We start from the raw sequence: 24387 nt of genomic DNA on the forward strand, positions 1-24387 counted from the left end.
GTGTCTTTTTTTTTTTTTGCTTTAATTCCTTTTCTCTCTTTTCTTTCTCCCTTCCTTCCCTTCGCATTTTCTGTCTTTCTATTTCTCTTTGGATTTCTTTCTTTCTCTCCCTTTCTTTTCCCCCTCTCTCACGACTTTTTCTCTTTTGTTTCTCCTGCTCTCTCCCCCTCTCTCTTTTTCTTTCTTTGTCCTGGCCTCTCTCCTTTTCCCTCCCTCTTTCTCTTATTTCTTTATCTATCTTTTTCTTTCTCTTTAATTTAAAAGTCCGGCCCCCGACAGAATGTTTGTTCTATCGTGTGGCCCCCGAGTTAGAATGAGTTTGACACCCCTGACATACAGTATTAAAACGCGAAAAGCATTTCTCTTAGTTTAAAAAAATACATACCAACCAGTGTCAAGGATGAGCTTTCCGCTTTCTCAAAAATCACCTGACTGTTGCCAACAAGGAGTCCAACGTCAATCTGTCAAAGGAAGCAGAGGAGAAATTAACATTTGAAATATTATAAGATGCTAAATGTACTCCACATTTATCAACTAATTATTTTGAGCTGATTTCTAGTTTGAATCTAAACAGAAAACAACTGACTATTGAATACTTTTTGAAATACAAACAAAACACAGAGCCATGACTATTGTTAAGTAAGTCATTTGTTGTATGCTTATTTGCTTCTTTGCTGTTGCTAAGTTTGTTTATTCGGTTTTTACTATCAGACACCTGCAAAGAAGGTTGTTCATAATTATCCATCCATCTATCCATCCATCCATCCATTATCTTCCGCTTATCTGGCATCGGGTCACGGGGGCAGCAGCCTTGACAGGAAAGCCCAGACCTTCCTATCCCCTGCAACTTCTTCCAACTTATCCGACGGGATCCTGAGGCGTTCCAGGGAGAGCCTAGAGACATAGTCTTTTCAGCATGTCCTGAGTCGTCCCTGGGGCCTCCTGCCGGTGGGACAAGCTCCCAGGGAGGCGTCCAGGAAGCATCCTTATCAGATGCCTGAGCCACCTCAACTGGCTCCTCTTAATGCGGGGGAGCAGTGGCTCTTCATAGAGGCCCTCCCGGATGACTGGGCTTCTCACCTTATCTCTAAGGGAGGGCTCAGCCACCCTGCTGAGTAAACTAATTTCAGCCACTATGTAGGATTGTGTTCTTTCGGTCATAACCCACCGATCATGACCATAGGTGAGGGTAGGAACGTAAATCGACCAGTAAATCGAGAGCTTTGCCTTTCAGCTCAGCTCCCTCTTCACCACAACGGACCAGTACAGGGTCCGCATGACGGCAGACGCTGAACAGACCCGTTTGTCAATCTCCCGTTCCATCCTACCCTCACTCGTGAACAAGACCCCAAGATACTTTAACTTCTTCACTTGGGGCAAGATCTCATCCCCAACCCGGAAGGAGCATGCCACCATTTCCCGGCTGAGTACCATGGTGTCGGAATTAGAGGTGCTGATCCTCATCCGGGCTGCTTCGCACTCGGCTGTGAATCGCTCCAGTGAGAGCTGAAGATCAACAGCACCACATCATCTGCATAGGTGCAAGGCTAAGGCCCCCAAACCGGACTCCTTCCCTACCAAGGCTGCGCCTAAAAATTCCGTTCAAAAATTATGAACAGAATCAGTGACAAAGGGCAGCCCTGGCGGAGTAAAACTCACACTGGATTGTTATCTCTACTTTTATTGCGCATGCTCACTTGTTGTTTTGGCCTATTATTACACACTATTGGTCATTCTTTTGATTATGCACTATTTAAATAATTGTCATAATTGACCAATCATGTTGCCATTCTTTAATTTCCACTCCCCTTAGTGCTGATCTGCTTTGTGTAAGATGTAAGGATGTGTTCAAGGAGGGGGTTTGAACCCCTCATCTAAAGGCTTCCTATTTACAGCCATACCACCCTGAAAATGCCCGCTCTCGGTAAGCTAAGCAGGGTATGGCCTGTTTAGTACTCGGCTGGGTGGCTGCCTGGGAATGCCAGGTGCTGTAAATAGGTCATTTGGCGCATGCGCTAATGCGACAGCACTGACTGTACCCGCCAATACAGTCAGCGAAAACGAATTTCCTTCAGGTGACCAAATAAATTGAATTATTTTCCTTATTCCACCCCTGTCCTTCTTGCAAGTAAAATCCATCGATGTCTTCTCTCCTTATTTTGAATGTTTACTCAAGTTCAAACTTGACAAGTATCAAACGTATTTACTGCATGTCTCATCTCATTAGCTGCACCGCTTATCCTCAGTAGGGTCGCGGGGGTGCTGGAGCCCATCCCAGCAATCATCGGGCAGTGGGCAGGGGACACCTTGGACTGGTTGCCAGCCAATCGCAGGGCATTTACTGCATTTATTACTTGCAAATAAAATCACTTGAATGTGGGTCTATCAAATGGAGCCCCCTGTGGTGTAGCTGGCCACATACCTTCTGTGGTTTTTTCCCAGAAGCCGCTTCCCCTTTGAGAATGCTGGCATCCATTGCCTCAATGTCTTTGACAACCAGTCCAAAGAGTTTGTCACAAAAACTGAACACCAGCTGAGAAAACAAAGGAAATGTTTGCCACAAACAAATAAACCACACAGAGTTCAAAAAAATAAAACAAAAGGAAACCTGCTGGGTGACAGAGAAACTCTGGCTATTGAACTTCTGAATGAACTCGGCAGCCATCTTGTCCGAGTCATAAGGAGAAGAGTCCGTGCTCTTCTTTTGCAGGAAGTCAATTTCGATAGTCATCGCCCCGATGCACTGCTTGGACTTGTCAAAGTTGTAGTTGGACACTATGGACACATGTATATAATAAATATGATAACTAACAATCCACCACAAGTGTTTTATAAAATCAATTTTAATTGATTGGTTAAATGCTTGCTATCAAACAAAGATTTGTCAAAAAACATGCAGCAAGATGTTAATTGTTGTCTTGTCTTTGAATCACAAATGGTGTTTTGATTATGCTCCAGGTACTTTACTAACTCAAAGTAATGTCAGCTTTATAGCTTCTCTAGATAACTAAACTATTTTTAGCTGTGCTAACATCAAAGCACAAATAGTCTAGTTGCCCTTTAATTTAATTTTTAAAAAATCTATTAGAACACTGGAGTGCTGTTTGCTGGAAATGGGCCTGGATACAGCTATGTAGATATTGCATTCAAAACCAGACATTTGAAGATAAAAAAGTCATTCACCACGTTAACAACGAATGGGTTGCATTTCTTATCACATTCATGTTATCTTCATTGAAAAAAACCAGGACATTTCTAAGTGACCCTGAACTTTTGAACAACAGTGTATGTAGGGAGACATACCTTCCACCTCCTGGCCAATTGAAAGACCGGCCCATTTTCGCTAAAAAGACAAATAAACATGTCATGAGGGTATGTTGTAAATAATAACATCAAAAAATTACCGGTATAGTATTGTCAGTTCAATATTCTTTATCTGGGGTCACCAACCTTTTCAAAACTGGGAGCTACTTTTCATGACCGACTGACACGAAAGGCTACCAGTTTGATATGCACTTCTGAAAATAACAACTTATCATGTGTTACTATATTATTACCAGGTTAAAACTATTAGAATTTGATCTAAAATAGGCTTATTCAAGCACTAAATCACTATAGCAGTTAGAAATCAAATTTCCTGGAAAATTACAAAGATCCATCACTGGCGAACTATTTACAGAACCTGTCCAGAGACTACAGCAGGCACCATGTTGGAGCCCCATGCTCTAAATACTTCAGACATAAGTCAACAATAGAAAGTAATTTTCAAACCTTAAATAAACCCCAATTTCAACTTAAAGTAAAGACAATGATTTTTAGTATTTTACTCCTAACACATTTGTTATGAGCAAATACATTCATCTGCAAGAGAAGTATTGGGTGTAGCAAATTAGCATCTTTGACAATCAAACAGAAATTCTCTTGGTATTGAATCCAATAAAATCACAGATTAATGTTCTTATTCATCTGTTCTGTTTAAATAAGTAAATAGATATAACATATTTGTTTGAGTACCTGTGGCAGGCTGAAGGCAATTGAACCAGCTGATACAGTGTTGTGAGTCTTGACTGTAAACACAAATTTGTGGTTTGGTGTGGTCTTTACAGTCACGTGTCTGTGGAGAAATAAGTTATCCGTTATAAGACATTTAATGCACAATCTGATTAACCATGGACAATGGAAATTATTTTAAACACTCTTATTGTATAATAGCTCGTTTGAAGCAATGACTTGAATGCAGCATATGTAATTAATTGCATGTTTTTTGTCATTACTTATATTCAATGTTGATGCTGAGTGTGTATTGTCTGCTGATGCCCTTGCAACATCAATTGCAGCCTTGACATCCTAAAAGGGAGATTACCTTATGTGAATTCAATTCTCAAGGTTTCTCCATTTGCCTCATGCTGAGGTTTTTTTTAGTTTTTCCTTACCCACATGTAGGTTTCAGATCAGGGCATTTTGTAATATTGTTCTTTGTAGCTCTTCATGACTTTTTGTGATGTAGAGATTAAGAAAGAAATGTAACTTGTCAAAATAGCCATTTAAAGACTAAAACAGCAGCAATACAACCAGTTTCAATAAAATAATGTGTTGCATTCATTAATACTGCAAAAGCCAAAACAAAAGTTAGCTTTTCCAACTAATAAGAAGAATGAGTGGGTAGATGATGCCGACAACGACTCACTGTCCTGACTGCAGATCCTTTTCGCTCACCACAGCGCAGTTTGTCAATGACAATTCATCTGTCGGGCATCTCGCCGCTTGCATGGTCTGCAAAGACAGAAACAAAGGACAATAGTAAGAAGATAAAAAAAACAATAGAAATGAAACCTGGATGTTGAATCTCTACTGCTGTTGTTGGCACTGAATATAAAGGATATTTGCTTGAGAAGTTGTGCTCCATGATTTCTATGCTGATGTTTTAATGTATGATCTATGTTCAATACAGTAAGTAAAAAATGCAAGCTCATGAAGGGTCACTGATAACCCAATGATACAATTTAACAATGTAAAGAGCTTATGCCAGTTAGTTACTCAACTGTGACTAGTAAATATTACATGTATTATTTTGATTTTGGACTAAAAGTGATCTGAGTGTAAAGTAGTAAGTACCCCCCTGAATTGTACAGGACAATTAAAGTAATAGGATTATGTCACTTTTGCAAACATGATGTTTTGTTGCAGTAGATTTTCTTCTGTTTTCATCTCAATATATCAAATGAAAATAACTCTGCAAACTCAACTGACTTGATTTTGTGGAAAAAATCCACAGCACAATACTGCAGTCAAGGTACATGTCATGGTAACCACAGCAACTAAATTAAGTCATATAACAACGCTTCCAACAATAAAATAGTAAATGGTCTGCATTTATATAGCGCTTTTCAAGTCAATGAAGACCTCCCAAAGCGCTTTACAATGTGCCTCACACTTACCCATTCACACACACACTCACACACCAATAGTGGCTATGCAGCCATGAAAGGCGCCGGCCTGCTTATTGGGGGCATTAGGGATTAGTTTACTGCTAGCAAAAATATCGAAAACAACACACACAGATCTAAAATATATGATAATATGCATATGTGTGATGTCACTTTAGTGAACCATTAGAATAAAAGTAGACTGATGGATTCCTCATAACATTTGATCTATGTACCTCTTAAGAGGACATGCTTCATACCAATCAGTTGTGAGGTTCTGTAGTTTAGTTTACAGATCCCTCAACTGCCTGGATCGTACGGGCACCACCTCCTGTTGTGTATATTGGTACAGTTTGGTGGTGCCCAACCTGCTCCAGGCCAGCTCTTTAGTACAGCCACCTCATATATTCACTGTAGTGAAACTTTCAAGGTGCATTTCATGCATTTTCTATTTATTTTCACAGTCCTCTTCATTCAATTTAGGATTTAAGTGCTTTTTATCAATAACCTACAAGTAGCCTAGATGGTAAGGCGCCCGCTTTGAGACTGGGAGGTCGGGGTTCGCGCCCCGGCCGAGTCATTCCTAAGACTTAAAAAGTGGTCGGCGGCGCCCTCTGTTGGCTGCGGCTGCATCGGCTCGCTACAACGGGTCAGGTGCAATCGACATTTCGTTCTGTGTACATTGTTACACAGAATGACAATACAAGGAAATTATTATTATTATTATTATTATAAGTGCCTGAAAAAGATCAAAAGGGCATTCATTCAAAGACAAAACTTGACATGCTTAGAAAAGGCTTAAATTGTAATACAGGGCAGTCAAACTGGAAAAAGAAAAAGATCAATGTTGAATTTTTAGCTATGGAACTGATATATATTCAAAGCACTTTTGTTCAACACAAATACTGTTTGTACTGCCATGTGTACATGTGTTAATAGGTGTATTTTTTAACTATTATTAGGGATGTGGTATCTTCCAGTTCGTTGCAAAACACGACGACCAATTAACCATAAGCAAGAGTTATCCTTTTATTCATCTAATGCTAGATATGAATGAATTTTAATTTTAAACACATTTAAATACAAAGACTGAAGTAAGTTTTCAATCATTGATTTGATTCAATAAAGATGGTTCCATATTATTCCAAAGGGATGACAGAACGTGTTGATGGATGGAAGTGCTAATTTCCACAAACAACCAATTGATTGTTGTTTTGGACAGGTTAGAAATAGCCTTTAAATAATAAGGCATTGCTCTCAAATCAACTTTTTCATGCCTTGCCACCAATACCCCCAAGCTGATAAAACCCGTGTCCCGCTCTCACACAACAATTGTAATTCATGTCATTTGTCTTTACATTTATTTCAAATATACTTTTACAGATGAGCTAATATCCCTGGACCCTTTCACAGCTTGTCCAATGCAAAACAAGCTGTTCACAGCACAAATAAATATCAGGTTCAACCTTTAACCTGGGACTACTGTTTATCATCAATAGACAATTATAGCCAACAGCAATCTGGAAAAAAAATATTCATTCCTGGGCTTCATTTAACTCATATTCGTACGCACCTATTTTTCACACAGTATTGTTCCCAAAGATTGCCTTCTCATGCTGGGCACATTCAGAGCAGATGCAGACTCCTATTGGCTCACCTAAAACCAACTACCAGTGAGCCCAGTTAAACCACAAAATTGCACATACAAACATAGAAATTAGGCCAGGGGTAGGGAACCTATGGCTCGGGAGCCATATATGGCTCTTTCCATGACCACATATGGCTCCGAAATAAAATGTAACTATTGCACATCTCTCTGTGGCGTTCCAAAGTCAAGTGTTTCATCGCGATTTTGGTACATATAAAACCGAAGCAACTTAATGCAAAAGTTTGATAAGAAACCATTTAAACTGATAAATAAAAACGCTAGCAAACGACTTTGATTGGGTGAGCAGTACAGGTGGGCGGATCCCTGCACACAGCGCAAGGCACTTCCTTCTCTCTCTCTCGCACAGTGCAGTCTACAAAGAAAGTGAATATGACGATATGCTTATCGTTTGCAGTCATTTGTGACATTTTTACAAAAGAACTTTTAATTCACATTGTTTTGAAACCGTTATCAAGGACAAATTTAATGGCAAAAATTAGCCTCAACACTCTTAACTGAAGGTGGAAGACAAATTTTAAATGGCACATTTACATTGAATTGGGACACAGGATTTGGCATTATTATAATTTCATACACTTGATTAAATCATCAAATGACACACAGTGAAATAGAATGTGCTGAACAATAAGCTTATGTCTACATAGCGTGTTTAGCAGTTTGTTGACTTTGTTTGAAAATACATGGTGTGGCTATCTCAATTTCTTTTTGAAACATTTTTTGCTTTTATGGTTCTTTGGGTCAAAAAGGTTCCTGAGCCCTGAATTAGGCTTTGGCTAATTAAACATCATTTTTTCACATCCTGCACTTTAATTCAGCCCTTTAGTCGTACAGTGGGCAGAAACCTCTACTGACCAGCCCCCAGCTTTCTCTGATTGAACCTAATAAACTTATCCTATAGTGCATTAGCGGCAGTTTCTGGTGTGTACAGCGTGTTGCTGCAATTCTGTTATTAAAAGAATCGATCTCTGTTAAGAACGATTACTTGAATTAAATTGGGGTAGTACATAACAGATCACACAGTTCCCACTGCTATAAATCCCACATTGTATATTAACAATGAGTAGCAGTTGCCTCTTAATTTAGTTTGTGTTCATGCTTGGGACTTCCTAGGTTGTAAGCTGTCATAAAAACACCATACACAAATGCACCGTATAAAAATGGTGTCTCTTAGACAGCCTCCTAATTTTGTTGCAACCCAAAATCTTACTGGTCATAGCATGCATGCCTGGAACATTTTTTTGTGTGTGGATGGAATAAGGTGCGTTTGATTGAGGTTTTTGGTTGTTGAGGGTGATTTTGCAACAATTGGTGCAGGTTAGCAGTTTAGTCTACAACCCTTAGCAAAAAGTATGGCATCACCAGTCGTGGGCAAGCCCTCATTCAGACATTTTCCATCCATCCATCCATTATCTTCCGCTTATCCGAGTTCGGGTCGCGGGGGCAGCAGCCCTAAAAGGGAAGCCCGGACGTCCCTATCCCCAGCCACCTCCTCCAGCTCATCCAGCGGGATCCCGAGAGAAATAGTCTCTCCAGCGTGTCCTGGGTCGCCCCCGGGGCCTCCTGCCGATGGGACATGCCCAGAACACCTCCCGAGGGAGGCGTCCAGGAGACATCCTTATCAGATGCCGAAGCCACCTCAACTGGCTCCTCTCAATGCGGAGGAGCAGTGGCTCTACACAGAGTCCCTCCCGGATGACTGAGCTTCTCACCTTATCTCTAAGGGAGAACCCAGACACCCTGTGGAGAAAACTCATTTCGGCCACTTGTATCTGGGATCGTGTTCTTTCAGTCATGACCCAAAGTTCATGACCATAGGTGAGGGTAGGAACGTAGATCGACCGGTAGATCGAGAGCTTTGCCTTTCAGACATTTTATTCTGTGGAAAAAACCCAGATTACAAACATGAAACAAATGCAAGGTCATTCCCAACAGCAACATAGTGGCATTTGGAAACATTATAGGCTAATGCCTATAACATGAGATAAGTGGTATGATTTCCTTTTTTTAGGAGCAGCGTTTTACCAGGATCATCAGATCACAAACATGAAACAATCGTAAGGACATTCCAAAGTGCAACATATTGGCATTCAGAAATACTAAAAGAAATTAAGAAAAAACATTGCAATGGTCAGTAAATGTTACTTTTATAGAGCAAGAGCAGGGAAAAATATATGGAATCACTCAATTGTGAGAAAAATAAGGACACAACCATTCAATTTCCTTTCCTTACCTGGGCACCTGGCTTAGATTAAGTCTGCTCGTTAGTCAGCAGTTAAAAACAGTGCAGTTATCACACTTTGGAGGGCTCCTGGACTCAGTGTATTGGCAAGAATCATGGCTCCAACAAGAGAGATTTCTCTTGAGACGAAAGACAGGAGACGGTAACTCTACTTGTATGGTTGCGAAAGATGTGGGCTGTCCACAGTCAGCTGTATCAAAGATTTGGACCAAGTACAACCAGCCCTGGAAGGTTGTTTAAGTCAAGTGTACTTGTAAGCCAATGAAGATATGTGGGTGTCAAGACAAACAACTAAAGTCCATATGTCTTGAAAACAAAAAATGCGCAACAAGACAAATAAAGAGGAAATTGATTCGATGAAGGTTATCTCCAATGATGAGTCACGAATCTGCATTGGACAAGGTGATGATACTGGAACTTTTGTTTGGTTCCGTTCCGGTTAGATCTACAAAGATGACTGCTTAAAATATCAATATTCCCACAGTCCTTAATGATATGGGGCTGCATGTCAGGCCAAGGCACTGGATAGATGGCTTTGGTTAAATCTGCAATAAATGCACAAGTTTACATTGACATGTTGCACAGCTTTCTTAATCCTTCAATTGAAAAAAATGTTTGGGAATGATTAACTCATTTTCCAAGATGACAATGCATCATGCCACAGAGCAAAAACTGTGAAAGCATTCCTTGGAGAAAGACACATCTAGTCAATGTCCTGGCCTGCAAATAGCCCGGATCTCAACCCAATCGAAAATCTGTGCTGGAAATTGAAAATAATTGTCAACAGCAAGGCTCTGACCTGCAAAGATGATCTGGCAACTGCAATCGAAGAGAGTTGGCACCAGATTGATGAAGAATACTGTTTGTAACTCATCAGGCTCATGCCTTATAGACTGCAAGCTGTCATAAAAGCCAAAGGCGTTGCAATTACATACTAGTGATATGTTTTGATTGTTATTTCCTTATTTGTTTTTTTTATTCCATGTGTTTTATTCTCAGAATTGAGTTATTCCATATTTATTTCCCTGCACTTGCTCTATAATAGGTAACATTTACTGATCATTGCAATGTTTTTTCTTAATTTCTTTTAGTATTTCTGAATGCCAATATGTTGCACTTTGGAATGTCCTTACGATTGTTTCATGTTTGTGATCTGATGATCCTGGTAAAACGCTGCTCCTAAAAAAAGGAAATCATACCACTTATCTCATGTTATAGGCATTAGCTTTTTCAGCCTGTTCATAATTGCAAAGATGCTTATAGGTGGGATACATTGTGGGTGTTGCTATCTAAGTGTCAAAAAAACATAAGAATTGATGAAACTTAAGAGTCCTATGTATCTTTTGGATTGTAATTGTGGTGGGGACCTTCGTTTGGGCCTCTTAGGGGTAAATTTGGATTGAATATCACTGATGTAAACAACCTGCCACTGTGGCGCCCAAGTCAGCCCATTGTCATGTCAAGTTTAGAGTTCCCTCTGGTGTCTTTGAAATTTGGGTGAAAAACATGTTTTCATGTACAAATCACGATGGATTAAAAATCACACGCATAGCCAAACTATTAAAATAAATATTGATGTGACATTGTCAGACAGGACGAAATGAAGACTGAGATCACTTGCGCTCATTTCTTGGTTTTATTGAAAGGAAGGAAATGACAAGGTGGGATTCTTCGATCCGTTGGTTGGCGGATTGACGGAACTTGACGGGCGGGTGAAGGCTTGGCGGGAATGGTCGCGGACAGGCGTAATCGTAGTGTTCGGAAAAGAGTTCAGGAGTCAGACGGGCAGGGCAGATTTACAGAAACGGGTCGGCAACGGAGATCAATCAGAAGAGAACAGGGAGCAGGCAAAGAGTCAGAGGTACGGGCTTACTGAGCTGAAGGCAACAGGTAGCGTGAGTACAATCCAACAAAGTGTTACCGGAAGCTGGGGATTTAAATATACAGGGTGCGCCAATCAGCTGTCCTGGCTGTTGGCGCCAAATCCTGAACACAGGTGTTCCCGATCCGGGTGATTGTGACAGACATGGGGTCTGGAAAATATTGTAGCCTATGTATGATATCTGCACCTATATAAAAATGACTAATAGAGTTATTCTCCAATAAGACATAAAGTGACTTTTTATTTTATTGGGCATATGAATGAACTGCTCCCATCTTGATGTGTTGACTGCAAAGAACCATTTTTGCCATTTTTGCCAGGCCATACAACATACAGAGGACTAAATGAATGCTCGTTTTTTGTGGGGGTTGTTTTCTAAAAACATCCTTCAATAGTCAAAACATGCAAAGTGGAAATGTATTGATTTGTTTAGTTATTCATTTAATACTCAAGAACAAACCCAATATACAGGCTCAAGTAGTTGTTTAACAAATAAAAAAACTGTACTTTGTAAAAAAAAAAATGTCCAAATAATTTCTGTACTGTCAAATTATAATTTTAGAAAAAAATCTTGCTTTTTTATTGCACAAATGAATGGATTAAGAAAACGATACACTTTATTTTACCTGACACTTTGCTGCAATCGTGTTGATAGTATGGAAAACTGCATCTACTATCTGGTTCTGTCCTACAGAAACCATGTATTTTTCCATTATCAAACATTTTGGAAGCGCCAAAGACTCGCATGTGGTTCCAGAGCAAGTTCAGTGGGTCTTTCAGTTTAATTTGTTGGTGATGCAAAGCAATTCCCTCTGTGTAGACAATCAGAAAGAAAAACAATGCATTCTAAAAATCCGCAGTGTAGCAAAACTGTGATAGTAAACCACAATACAGCAAGGGATTTCTGTAATAATTTTCGGGTTTTAAAAATGTGCTTGTCCCAGGCCAGGCTAGATTAGTCCTTTCAGATATTAGAGGGCTAGAGTTAACCGGCTAGGTTGCTGTAACTTGTTCTTATTTTGGAGTATTACTATCTAAAAACACTCTTGCATACATCATCCAGTTTGAACCAGATAAAACCATTTGGTCTCCCATTGGCACAATGGTGAGGTTGACGCCGACCATTCCCTCAACACCCCCACTATTTCAAATAAGACCGACTTCTTCCACATCATGCTAAAAAAACCTTCAAAGCTGTGTATTCAATCTTTCTGGCATCCAGTAAATGGTTAAACGAGAATATGCAGTCGCCTGCTTCTAATTTCTAGTATAGTGAGCATTCAAAATAAATCTAGTCATCCAAGCCAAGTCTTTCCTTTATCTCTCCCAGAGCAATTACATACTGTTGTTGTCAGGTGGGATGAGCATATAATGTAAGAGATAGTGCTGCTGCTGCGCTTTTCAAATTAACAGTTATGATTCCATACATACCTTGAAAAATATAACCACCTTGTGGCACCAGCGTAGGCAAGCAGAGAGGAAGGACAGAAGACAGGTTTTGAGATAGAGGGAGACTTGAGGTGGAGTTGCAAAGTCTTGTTTGCAGAAGTCAGATGCAGTCACATATGGATTTCTTTGCATGCATGCCGTACACATGCACTTGGAATGTACATTGAAATGGTATTTGTTTGGATGAAGGCCAGATATGAGGGTATTTCATTAAAATACTAAAACAGGACTTGTCTTTCAATATTTAGAAATGGTGAATTTTGGGAGAATCCTTACTTAAACTTCCCAATTTAATAATTGTGATGGTTACACCTCACATCTGGAACTTCAAAAGTGGATTTTATATGTCAGGTGTCATGCAATTGATAATGTTAAAGAGTCTCAATGTATCACTTGGTGAAAACTAAATTTTCAATTAGGGGAAGGGAAAAAATGCCTGTACTTACATAAGGGATAAGTAGGCTTTCACAGCATGCAAATTAGTCTCTACATTTCATTAGATAAACATGAATAATTAAAAGTTGAATTAGTGTGGTTATTTAAACTAATTATGATAATGTTTATAATTTAACCAATTGGCGGTAATGTTAAAAATATTTGTCTGTACTGCTCCATGTGGAGTAATGTCTAGAAAATGGCAATACAAATAAAATTAAAATAAAAAAAATACAAGTAAAATGAATTTAAAAAAAAAATAATGATAACAGACCACAAAATAAACATGCGTAATGCCACTAGTGATCCATCATTCAGTGCACAATCATTGATTGACTTCTGGAAAGAGAAGTCAAATATTTACAATTCTCTCAAAAGGTCTAAAAAATTGGCCATAGCAAAATATACAGTCCCAAAGGTTTTATCGGTTGTAAACTGGTCCTCTCCAAATGGCCACTTTTGGAAACGCTTTAACCTACCCTTGGAAAAATGTTTAAAATACTATGTTTAGTTTTTCAGATTGAAATCAAATTTGACCTGAGACCAGGTAAGGCTTCAAGCTATTGTCTCACCTGCTTTTAGCTAAGATGCCCATGCTACACTCATCTGCAGGAATTTGATTGAAACAACATATCAGGCGAGAATAAAAACCTTCTATTTCTCTGTGTTCCAACTCAGATTACTCAATGTTAGTAGCACTTGCACTTATTATTTTAATTTGGGACAACACTTGAGTGTGTTACCTCTTAAATTGGCTGTATTCTCCAAGATCTGCGTTCAAATTACTTTAGGGTATGTCTTTGGGATTTCAGTCAAATTTTACAGGAATGTTAAAGGGTTAAACAGTTTTGGACTAATCAAATGATTAGAATGTAAATTCACACAACCAAGCAACTGACACCATTTCAATGCCTCCTCCTGATCTGCATCAGTTTTTACATAAATTATTTACCACAATTACTGATCATTTTCCTATTCATGTTGTTAGATTAACTCTAGTAGATGCGGGTAACAGTAAAGTGTTCTCTTCATCGCCTCCTCTTGCTCATTCATAAAACTCCAAACGCATCTTACTGAATATTTCATTGCGCTGACCACCAGGAAGGATCCAGCTACACATAGCTACCGATGATGCTGCAGGATTAGGGTGGGGCACTGTGCCTTTCAATAGCTACTTGCTGCTGCAAAGAATGGGAGTTCTTGCTGTACAAAGAAATTTCACTACTTCGTGGTTAGGGTATTGCTGGTTCGTGGATTTTGAACTGAATTTTCATTATTTTCATTGATATCAACATATCTTGCATTGTGTTAAGCAGACACCAAATAGTTTTTCGGGGGCAGGTTGGCTAAGGCTTTGTATGTGTTGAGTGGATGTGATAGGCTGGTGTGTGCTGTCAGTCAAACAGTGGGACGGGCGCACAAGTCAATGTCTCCACCAAAATAAAATGGGACTGTGACAGAAACTGTTTTAGCAGGTTGTTAAATTGAAAATTAATTCATCAAATAAATTGTAAAGTCAGAAGACCGCAAAGAAATGGTGATCACCAGCGGGTATGGGAAGCAACTGAGGCGGCGGCGGGAGAGAAGGCGCGGCTGCGGGTACGACCTTTGGTACGACTAGGAGAACAACTCTCTTAAACCACTCTTGCCTATATCTCACCCATTAAACGGATGACCTGGGGCTAAACCTAATGAAAATCAGCTACATTCCAGACAGTTGTATTTTAGTCATCTTGGAGACATGGCTCAACCGGAGCTGACCTGATGCTAGAGTGCAGCTAGCCAGCCGTTCTCTTAATCGCTTTCTTGCACTAAAAGGAGCCCGCCGATTTTGATGCATGTTTGTATAATGTCAATTTAAAAAAAAATAATTCAACTGCAATTTGTAGATCCATAGCTGTTATTTTGTTACCGTCATATACTTTCAGTCGGTAAGGACGTCATTTTGAGGTTTTATTGACACTTAGGAGCTTTGAAGAAGGCTACTTCGCGGATTTTCACTTTTCGCCATGGTACTAGTTACCATTAACTGCGATCACCAAGGGTTACTGTATTCCATTTTTAATTTGATACAGGATTTGGGTAACTCGTGTGTGATCCATAGGCATTCTATTTTGGGGAATCTGGCTAATCAGTGCAAAGCTCACTGCCAAAATAAAACACTGGCACCTTTGGCGCTTCTGTAAGATGATGCAGCTTCATATATTTTGTATTTATTTTTAATTGAGTTGATTGTTTTAGTACATGGTAAAAATTAATCAAATAGTGAATATATTGCATGTGTGACATTACCTAAATTTGACATTAGTCTCACCTGTAGCATAATCATGACTGGCAACACGTTATCTATGATTCCAAACATTATTCAATGCAAATGCACCATGCAAAGCTGTTGTCTTGTAACCAAAACCGACACCAAATGTTGATTGCATCACTGTGTTAAATTCCCAACACAAAACTTCTATCTCTTACATTGAGGTAATTAACGACAACTTTTTATTCTTATCATTTCTAATTTTGGTGATAATAAATTGGCTGCAAACAGGTGGCCATCATTGTATTGGTCTGGTATCAATACCAGGTAAAGATACCTGGTAATGATCCTCATCCTTTTGGATGGCCCACCCTCAATTTGAGCCAAGAAAAAAAAAACTATGTTTAACCCCTTTAGATAATATAACGTATTTATGATACAAGCCTTTTTTCATATTGGTAATAAATCGGATGGTCTTCACATAATTGGCTATGATCAAAAATTGCAGAAGATAGTATTCCAGCTAATTGCACTTCTATGACAAAATATAAAGTTTTTTCCAGGCACAAAAAAGCACAGAAGCGCGTACACCAGCTATTGTGTGTGCACTAATCTGTTGTTGTTTGTGAGGGAAAACAAGTATGTTGCTCGTGTGTATTGCTGCATACTGAGAGGAATCAGATTGTCTATATATAGTTTGTTGCTGCATTTAATGTAAACTCGCTAACTCAAATTGACTACAATAATCTTTATTCTTAAAATTATATTTAAAATTATCCAGGCTTGCAAGCTGCTAAAAACAACTCCTTACAGACACAATATGAGGAGAGTGGCAAAATAATACAGAAACCTAAGATAACATTGGGCATCACTTGCACCTATTCTTCGTATTGTAAAATTGAAAAAGGTTTCAGGGATTGCTTTATCAGTCACTGTTACATTGCAGTGTTTTCTAAAGCCTTGCAACCAACATTTATTTTAAAATAAAGGTCACTTGTTTCAATGATGATTCAAAAATTTAGAAAACAATGTAAACTCATGATGTCTACCAAGATCCCATTCACTAGATTAGGTCATCCTTGATATCATCAGATCAAGCTGTGAAAGGTTGATAAGAAGCAAGTGAGCCTGAATTCATTATCACGGTTATCGTTTCCCAACACTATCCTACATTTAGTTTCTAGGCAACAAGCTAAGCAAGCAACAGACACGTAGGTGTAAAACAAAACTGTCAATGAAAATGGCTCAGGCTATTCCTTACTGATCCAACAGGTTATTTAATAATTTCAAAGCATTTTATCATAGTCATTTTAGATTCAGATTTAATTTATTAGTCCCCTCAGAGAAATTCGCTTCCACCGACTGTACCGGGAGAAATCAGCAGGCATTACCGGTATATTACAAAAACAGCAGAATGACAAACATATATGACAGTGGGACAATAAGGGCAGATTAGATGGGTCAGCATGGCCTGTTGTTTGGAAGGGTAATTGCAGAGGGGATGCTGTGTTTGTTGTAATCTCAGAAATGTAATAGGAAATGAACCCCAGTACTTTGGAGAAAATAAAGTAAAACGATGTACAAAATGCGAATGGCAAAATTCCATAAGCATGAAGCTTTTTGTCAGTTGATTCAAGCACAAGCTCAAACTTCAGTGAGAACAAGCAGCACAGAAATTAAACGTATAGATTTTCAAAAACATAGTATGGAAGCTACGAATGAAAATTACACATAATTATTTGCTATTTTTAATCGCCTTTTGCGTGATCTGCTGATAGAATCAGTTTGCGTTGGACATACAGCCTGTCAGCCTGCTAGTTTTACAGTACTTGATGCCATATTGACCAACATTCTATATAATTGGAAAATATAAATAGGATTTAGAGGGAGGACTGGACTTGGTGATACGTAGAAAGTTCCGCGCAGACACTAAGGGTATAAACACACAAATAGGAATTGATTTATTGTTAACTTTAGCAGTGAAGCCCACACTCACCACACAGCCTTATGGTGTCAGCTACGTCCGCCGCTTTACATCACACACAGGGCACACCACACGATAGGACGCGCAGTACAATTTAAAGAAAATCAGAGACTTTGATGTGCACCGTACACAAGTATTTACTCCTCAATTGACCAATATAATGTAAGCTGAGGATATGCATTAGTCATCCTTGCAAAAAATAATTTAAACACTTCTAAGGAGAAGCTTACTTTGAAATGGGGGACTGTTATGAAACTGCAAATCACAACCAGAAGTCAAAACTTTAAGGTGAGAAACACCAGGAGCCATTTTTTAAATGTTGCATCCTATAAAAGTTCAATTGTCACCATTTTAAATTCACTCACATCATCGCTATCTTTACAAACATGCAAGTCCAACTTTTGTGATCATTTTAGCAATCTTAAAGCTGCATTCATCCACAATGCCATTAGCTATGAAAGCCATACTTTGAAATTGGAAAAGAATTATGAAACAAATTATTTCTAAATTATTTCATATTCTCACACATGCACTATATTCTGATGCAGATACAGTCATACCCATGCATATACTCTCTCATACATACCACACTAATATTATATACACAGTACTCCACTCCCTCACCATATTTTTATGCTCTCATATATACAGTACTATACTCTCATACACACTACTATACTCTCTTACACATACCGATATATTCTCATACACACACTGATATAGTCTCTCACATGTGTGACTATGCTCTCTTACACACACACAGTACTATACTCTCTTACACATGTTTGTATATTCTCATACACACACTACTGTGCTTCCACACACATACTATTATCCCCTCTCATGTATACTACTACACTCTCTTCACGAATAGACTAGTATTTTCGGAGCGACTCCACTTTGACCAAAAATACCCAAAGTACAACAACACTGAGAGGTGATATGATTATTACACTATGATTGAAAACCCACCTTTTGATAAGCAATTTTAATGGTGAGTGGGAAAGAATAGTAAACTAGTTCAAGCTGCGCTTAATCATTTAGCCTGGATTTCATTTTTCACTTAAGTGTAATATAGGGTTGTATAATGTGTTTATTTTTGTTTTTATTAAGTAGTCATACTGATGTCCATCAATGTCCTGACAAACTCCCACTGTACCAAATGTTCTCCACACCCACGTTGTCAACATTATCTGGCCAAGCTGTTAGTCTGACATTGCAAATTCTGCTGCTGCAATTGCCTTATGCACATTTTAGAGTAATAAAAAAATCAGCGCATTGAAGTAACTGCCTAAATGTGCAAAGTCATCAGACAGAAATGTTCAAGACTTACCGTAAATTCCGGACTATGAGCCGCTACTTATTTTCCAAATGTTCAGCCCTGCGGCTTATTCAGTGAAGCGGCCAATTTATGTTTTTTTTCTAACTGTCACCAGCGGCTCTCGAGTACAAAAGGTAAGATTTAGACCGGTGGAATAAGCGCGCCGAGGTAGACGGCATCCTCTTGGTTTGCGTACGAACTGTCAGTCTGACAAAGGTTCTTTTCGATAATGAGAAAGTCGCAATTGATGGCGGCAGTTATAAGGAGAAAGATGAGGACAGTTAACCGTGAATTTCGCAATTGCGGTATGGCTTTTTTTAACAGATACGCATGATGCGTTGCGAGCGTGTTATTAGTAGCGCGTTGGTACCTTTCACAGGCACGGTTTGGGATGAAAATTATATTATTATTATTATTTTTAAAGCTTTGAAAACTCTCTCGGTGTACCGTCTTTCTCTGTAAATATGTGTAACCATGCATAATATGTATTTGCAACTGTATATTTTTGTAATGTATTTGTTTTAGAGACTTATTGTGATATGTTTTCTACGAGCGAATCAAAAAGAAGGGGCGGAGCAAACGCAGGCTGACGGGAAGTGGGGTGAAGCTGAGTTAAATCTGTTTGTTGTTGCAGCGGACAATAGTGGATACCGGTATATATTTTTCCCACCCTTAACTTTGGAAATATACATTTTTTTCGTTGGATTACTTTCAACGGGACCCGGACTTTAAAGGTCTGCATTAAATTCTAATTTCAGGTATCATTTTCCGTTCATGTTGCCGATTGTGATGTTTGGATTGTATACTATATTTACAGTTATTATCGCGGCACCTAGTCAAATTTGGGATAAGCTTTTGACTTTGCTACATGTTTTAATGTGGGCGCATGCGGCTTATATACAGGTGCGGCTTGTGTAAGGACAAAACCAATAATGCCCGTAAAATGTAGTGCGTGTGGCTTATAATCAGGTGCGCTCTATAGTCCGGATTTTACGGTAAGTCAAATTTTACGACAGCTACAGGTATGTCAGTGTGCTGTGTTGTTACTTGTATCATATTTTTAATGCTTAGCTGTATTTGAAACACTCACATATGTCCATTTATGACAAATAACCATGCGAGGTATTTTAAAGGACAATAAAAAATATTGATTGAGGTTGATTTGAAAATGAACTTAACACTTAACTTTGGGTAAGTATATTTGATGTCAGTAAGGTGTGAGGCTTTGACAAATGACTCCAATAAATAAATGAAATAAAAATTATCCAAAGTTCAAATTACCAGACAAAAGAGAAAATAATCTACACATTGTATTAAAAATGAAATTAAAGTGCCTTTCGAAATGATGTGTCCCCGTGGAACCTTTCAACTTTTCTCAACATTACACACTTTAAAAATTGAGATATAAATGTTGGTTTTGTCAAGAACTGACAGAAATTGGGACACAGTGATAAGGTGGGTTGAAATGTATTGGATATTTTATACTTTTATGAACAATTTAAAAACTGAAATGAGGGGTGTGCAACATTGATCAGCACTTTTACAGCAGCCTTACTCCATAAGTTTAGTTCTCAATGATCCAGTCCTAAGTGACTGATGATAATAAATAGAATCCACCGCTACGTAACTAAGTTTCCATATAAATGTGCCTGCTGGGTGATGTTCTGTGGGTTCCGTTTGAATTGCAGAGAGCTTAATGAAAACAAAGGACACACCAGGCAAGTCTGGAATACTCTTTTGGTGAAGTTTAAAGCTGGATTTGGATACAAAAATATTTCCCAGGTTTTAAACATCTCAAGGAATATTGTGCAAGCAATCATATTGAATTGAGAAAAGTATCACACGACTGCAAATCTTCGAGGACCAGGCCATCTCTCCAAACTTTTGTCTTGCACAAGGAGAAAACTGATCAAAGATGCAGCCATGGAGCACATGACAGCTCATGTTGAACTGCAGAGATCTTTTGCTGGGGTCAATCAATTGCACAATGCACAAATCTGGCCTAATAGAAGATTGGCAATGAGAAAACCATTCACAATAAGTGTAATTTAAAGTTTCAATCATGTGGAAGATGTTGCTATGATCAAATGAACACCAAAATGAACTAGTTCAAGCTGCGCTTAATCATAGCCATCCCAATTGTCAAACATGGTGTTGGCTAGAGCCCTGTGACTAGGATGAAGATTCATATTCTTTAAAATTAGCCAAAACCACAATCACAAATAATCTTATCCAGGTGATAGCATGGCCAAGTCAAAGTCCAGACTTGAATCCAACCGAGTATCTGTGGGCAGAGCTGAAGACTGCTGTTCAATAACGCTCTCCATGCAACCTCCAGGTGTTTTCCAAGTAATAATGGGCAAGATTTTTCCTCTCTCGATATGCAAAACCGATAGAGACATACCCTAAGCAACTTGCAGCTGTTATTGAAGGAAAATGTAAAAAGTATTCCAACAAGGGGTCTCAATTTTATTGCAAGCCCCACTTTTCAGTTTGTTAGTAAAAAGTAAAAAATATCCAATAAATTCCGTTTCACTTCACAATTGTGTCCTACTTATTGTTAATTCTTGGCAAAAAATTAAAAGTTTGCATCTTTACGTTTGAAGCCTGAAATTTGGCTAAAGCTCTAAAAGTTCAAGGGAGGCAGGATACTTTTGTAAGCGAATGTACATAATCAAAAAATACATGTCACGTTGTCTGTCACATATCATAAGATGTATATTTAAGGGACATTCAAAAACCAAATTGATTTGAATAAAGAGCAAGAATACATAAAGTACCATGTAAACATGCATTTTCAACATACTCATAGGTCGAGAAGTTTTTTTTCCCTAGATTCAGCTGACACAATTTTCCAGCATCATGCTGCCACGGGTACCCCCTACAACCAAAACCTTTCTGAAAGGCTAGGCACATAAATGAGAATCTATATTATGCGGTTGAGTTACCGTTACTTTTAGTCCCTAAAGTTTGTATTCTTCCTTCTTTTTAGCACACGTTTTTGTTTGTACTACACCATACGACTTCTAGTGGTCAAATATTACGGAGTGTCCCCTTGGGAGGTGCAAGGCTCCATCTAGGGGGGGCGCGTGTGTGTGTGAGCTCATGGAACTTTTTTTTTTTTTTTTTTTACTTTCCAAAGAATCAAGTGCAATAGCCCCTCCACTACACTGGGGAGCTGTGGCGTTATCATTGGTAGTGTTTTGTTTACATTAAGCCTCCACGCCGTTCATATAGCACTGAGTATAAGCATTGAGTATGAAGCGTAGCTACAAAGGGGAGCAGACCCTCAAGTCCCCATAAAAAAAAATAACTTGACTTCTGGAAAGAAAATTCAAAAATTTACAACTCTTTCACAATGTCTAAAAAAATGTCGAAGTAAAATACAAATTTGCAAATCTTTTAAAGTGGTCATCTCAAATGGCCACTTTTGGAAACACCTAAACCTACCCTGAGAAAAATGAGTAAGATACGATGTTTATTTCTATCAGATTGTGATCAAATTCGACAAGGTACCAGGTAAGGCTTCAAGCTGTTTTCTCACCTGTTTTCCAGCTAATAAGCCAGTGCTACACTCATCTGCAGTCATTTAATTGAAAAAAGCCCTATTTCTGTGTGTTCCAATATAGATTAATCAATGTGAGGAGCACTTGCAATGATGATTTCAATTTGGGACAAAACTTCAGAGTCTTACCTTTAAAAAGAAAGCAAAACCAACCATATTATCCCAATGGTTAAAGAGCAGCATTCAATTTACTTTGGGTATGTCTTGGATTGGGATTTTAGAATGTTAGGGGATTCAAGGGCAAAGACAATATTGATCTTGAGACAATAGTATCGATCCGATCCAAGTACTTGCTCCGTATCGATTACAACGTCATTAGGGTCAAAATGCCCACCCTTAAAGTCCACTGATCCTAAATCAATTGACCACCCTAAACAACAGAAAACAACAATCAAATGCTAATAAATGCACAGAGGTTTGGGCCTAAACCAGGGGTCTTCAACCTTTTTCATATTGTAAGCTACTTTTGGTTGTTAATTAGCTCAAAAGTCACGTAGTTTGGTATGCATTTCTGAAATAACAACTTATAATGTGAACAGTATGTTGTTACTATGTTATTACCAGGTTAATATTGGGAGGTAAGGTAAAATAGACTCAGTCAACCACTTAAAAATAAATTTACTAGAAAACCACAATGACCCAAGACTGGTGATCTTTTAAGAACAGTTCTGCGGGTACCTCAGCTGTCCTTAGGGGATACTCTGGCGCCTGCATCCACCACGTTGGCCTACACTGACAGCACATTCAAAAATCATGGACGAGGTGTTGTTGAGCAATGCATTTCATGTGCAAATTTAAATAGAAACAAAGATCATCAAACGCAGATGCAACCTTAAATAGCCCCCAAATGACTGGTACTAAAGGTTTCCGAACGCAACACAATTAGTGTCCAGATACATTCAGTCATGTTTGATGCGCAGGGTGGGGGGTGAACGCATGTTTTTACGCAGCAGGCTCGGCTCAAGGACAAGCAGCTCCCCGGATTAAGCCCCCAGCCTACCAGAATGACAAGACGATCATGTACCAGTGTCGCAATTTTTTTAATCTGCACATCTTGAGCGTGCATTTTAAACTGCAGCATCCAGGGGGATTGAATGAAAAAAAAACATCAAAATCAATGACATTCGGCTGACTCCACTCAATATATCCAGTCGAGCTGCAGTCAGACATTTTGGAGCCCGTTTTATCGCGCTACTGACCACAAAGCTTGTGTTTTTCCCCCTGAAAACGCCACGTATGGCCATATCATGTTCTTTATTTCTTACCCGGGCCGCCATCTTTACAGGTTGTTGTGGATCAGAGATGCAGTCGTTGTGGGTATGGCAGGTTCATAGGACAAGAGGACGTGAACGGGAAAGCCTCACGGCAGATGGCTTTATAAAGCGTAACGCACTCTTCTCTGATTGGCTGCAGAAAAACGGAAGCTCGCATACTGAGGCTTGTGTTCAGTGGGTTCACGTGCATTGGTCCTGCCTACTTGAGCAGTTTGGATGACGTGCTAATGTAGTCACGTGCACATCAAATGCATAATTTTGAGAACATAAGCGAAAAGATTCGGCATTTGGAAAAAGCTACAAAAGAAAACTGGCGCAGACTGTATTCAAGACAATTGATTCCAAGCATAAATATAAACCAAACGATGCAAAACGTCTAATGCTTAGTCCATTCCATAAAGATGCATCGAAGTTTTCAGCCCATTGTCAATTTTGTATTATTCTTTCACTAATAAGATATTGTAGGTGTTGGCATGCTACCACCACCACATTTCACGTTCCTTATACTAGCACCACGGACAGCAACACATTCTCAATATTTACCAACGTGCCTTTAAAGGGTCTGTGTTTATTATCCAGAGGAAAGATCCTAAACCCGACTCTAGGCCAATCTGACCCAAATTTTGGTTTGGGTTGGGCCTAATATGTCAATCATTCCGTTCAGGTTGGTCCGGCTTTCTCTGTCTGAGTTTTTTTTCCTAATTATCCACCCATCATTGTTCTTTTTTTTTTGTTCTCAGCTTCTCTCTCAAACCTGCAACAAAATGAGATGAAGGAAGACACATTTGTGGGATAATTTGTATTTCAAAATGTGTCTCTCTGCTGCCACCAAAAGATGACGTTATTGTTGTGTTAAACATTTCTCAAAGATTTTCTGAGTACCTGTGCT

The 24387-nt window shown here is 38.9% G+C and overlaps 1 protein-coding gene across 3 annotated transcripts in view; it reads right to left on the reverse strand.

Annotated features, from left to right (window-relative positions):
* The window catches only part of LOC148375092 (vesicle-fusing ATPase), a 41348-nt gene extending 17696 nt beyond the window's left edge, over nt 1–23652 (reverse strand). The window contains exons 1-8 of one of the 3 annotated variants that reach the window (XM_088344596.1): nt 23490–23633; nt 12648–12665; nt 4688–4773; nt 4015–4114; nt 3304–3343; nt 2609–2775; nt 2423–2533; nt 386–461 (exon numbers count right to left, since the gene is read on the reverse strand). In XM_088344596.1, coding sequence (XP_088200722.1) covers nt 386–461; nt 2423–2533; nt 2609–2775; nt 3304–3343; nt 4015–4114; nt 4688–4773; nt 12648–12665; nt 23490–23501 — 610 coding nt within the window. In that variant the 5' untranslated portion in view covers nt 23502–23633. Of the gene's footprint in view, nt 1–385; nt 462–2422; nt 2534–2608; nt 2776–3303; nt 3344–4014; nt 4115–4687; nt 4774–12647; nt 12666–23489 lie in introns of all 3 variants that reach the window. The other 2 variants (XM_088344605.1, XM_088344612.1) reach the window with 2 other exon arrangements.
* Between the last annotated feature and the right edge of the window lie 735 nt (nt 23653–24387).

The sequence above is a fragment of the Urocampus carinirostris genome, chromosome 1 (genome assembly GCF_059441175.1).
Source record: "Urocampus carinirostris isolate Australia breed hairy pipefish chromosome 1, RoL_Ucar_1.0, whole genome shotgun sequence".
Taxonomy (NCBI): domain Eukaryota; kingdom Metazoa; phylum Chordata; class Actinopteri; order Syngnathiformes; family Syngnathidae; genus Urocampus; species Urocampus carinirostris.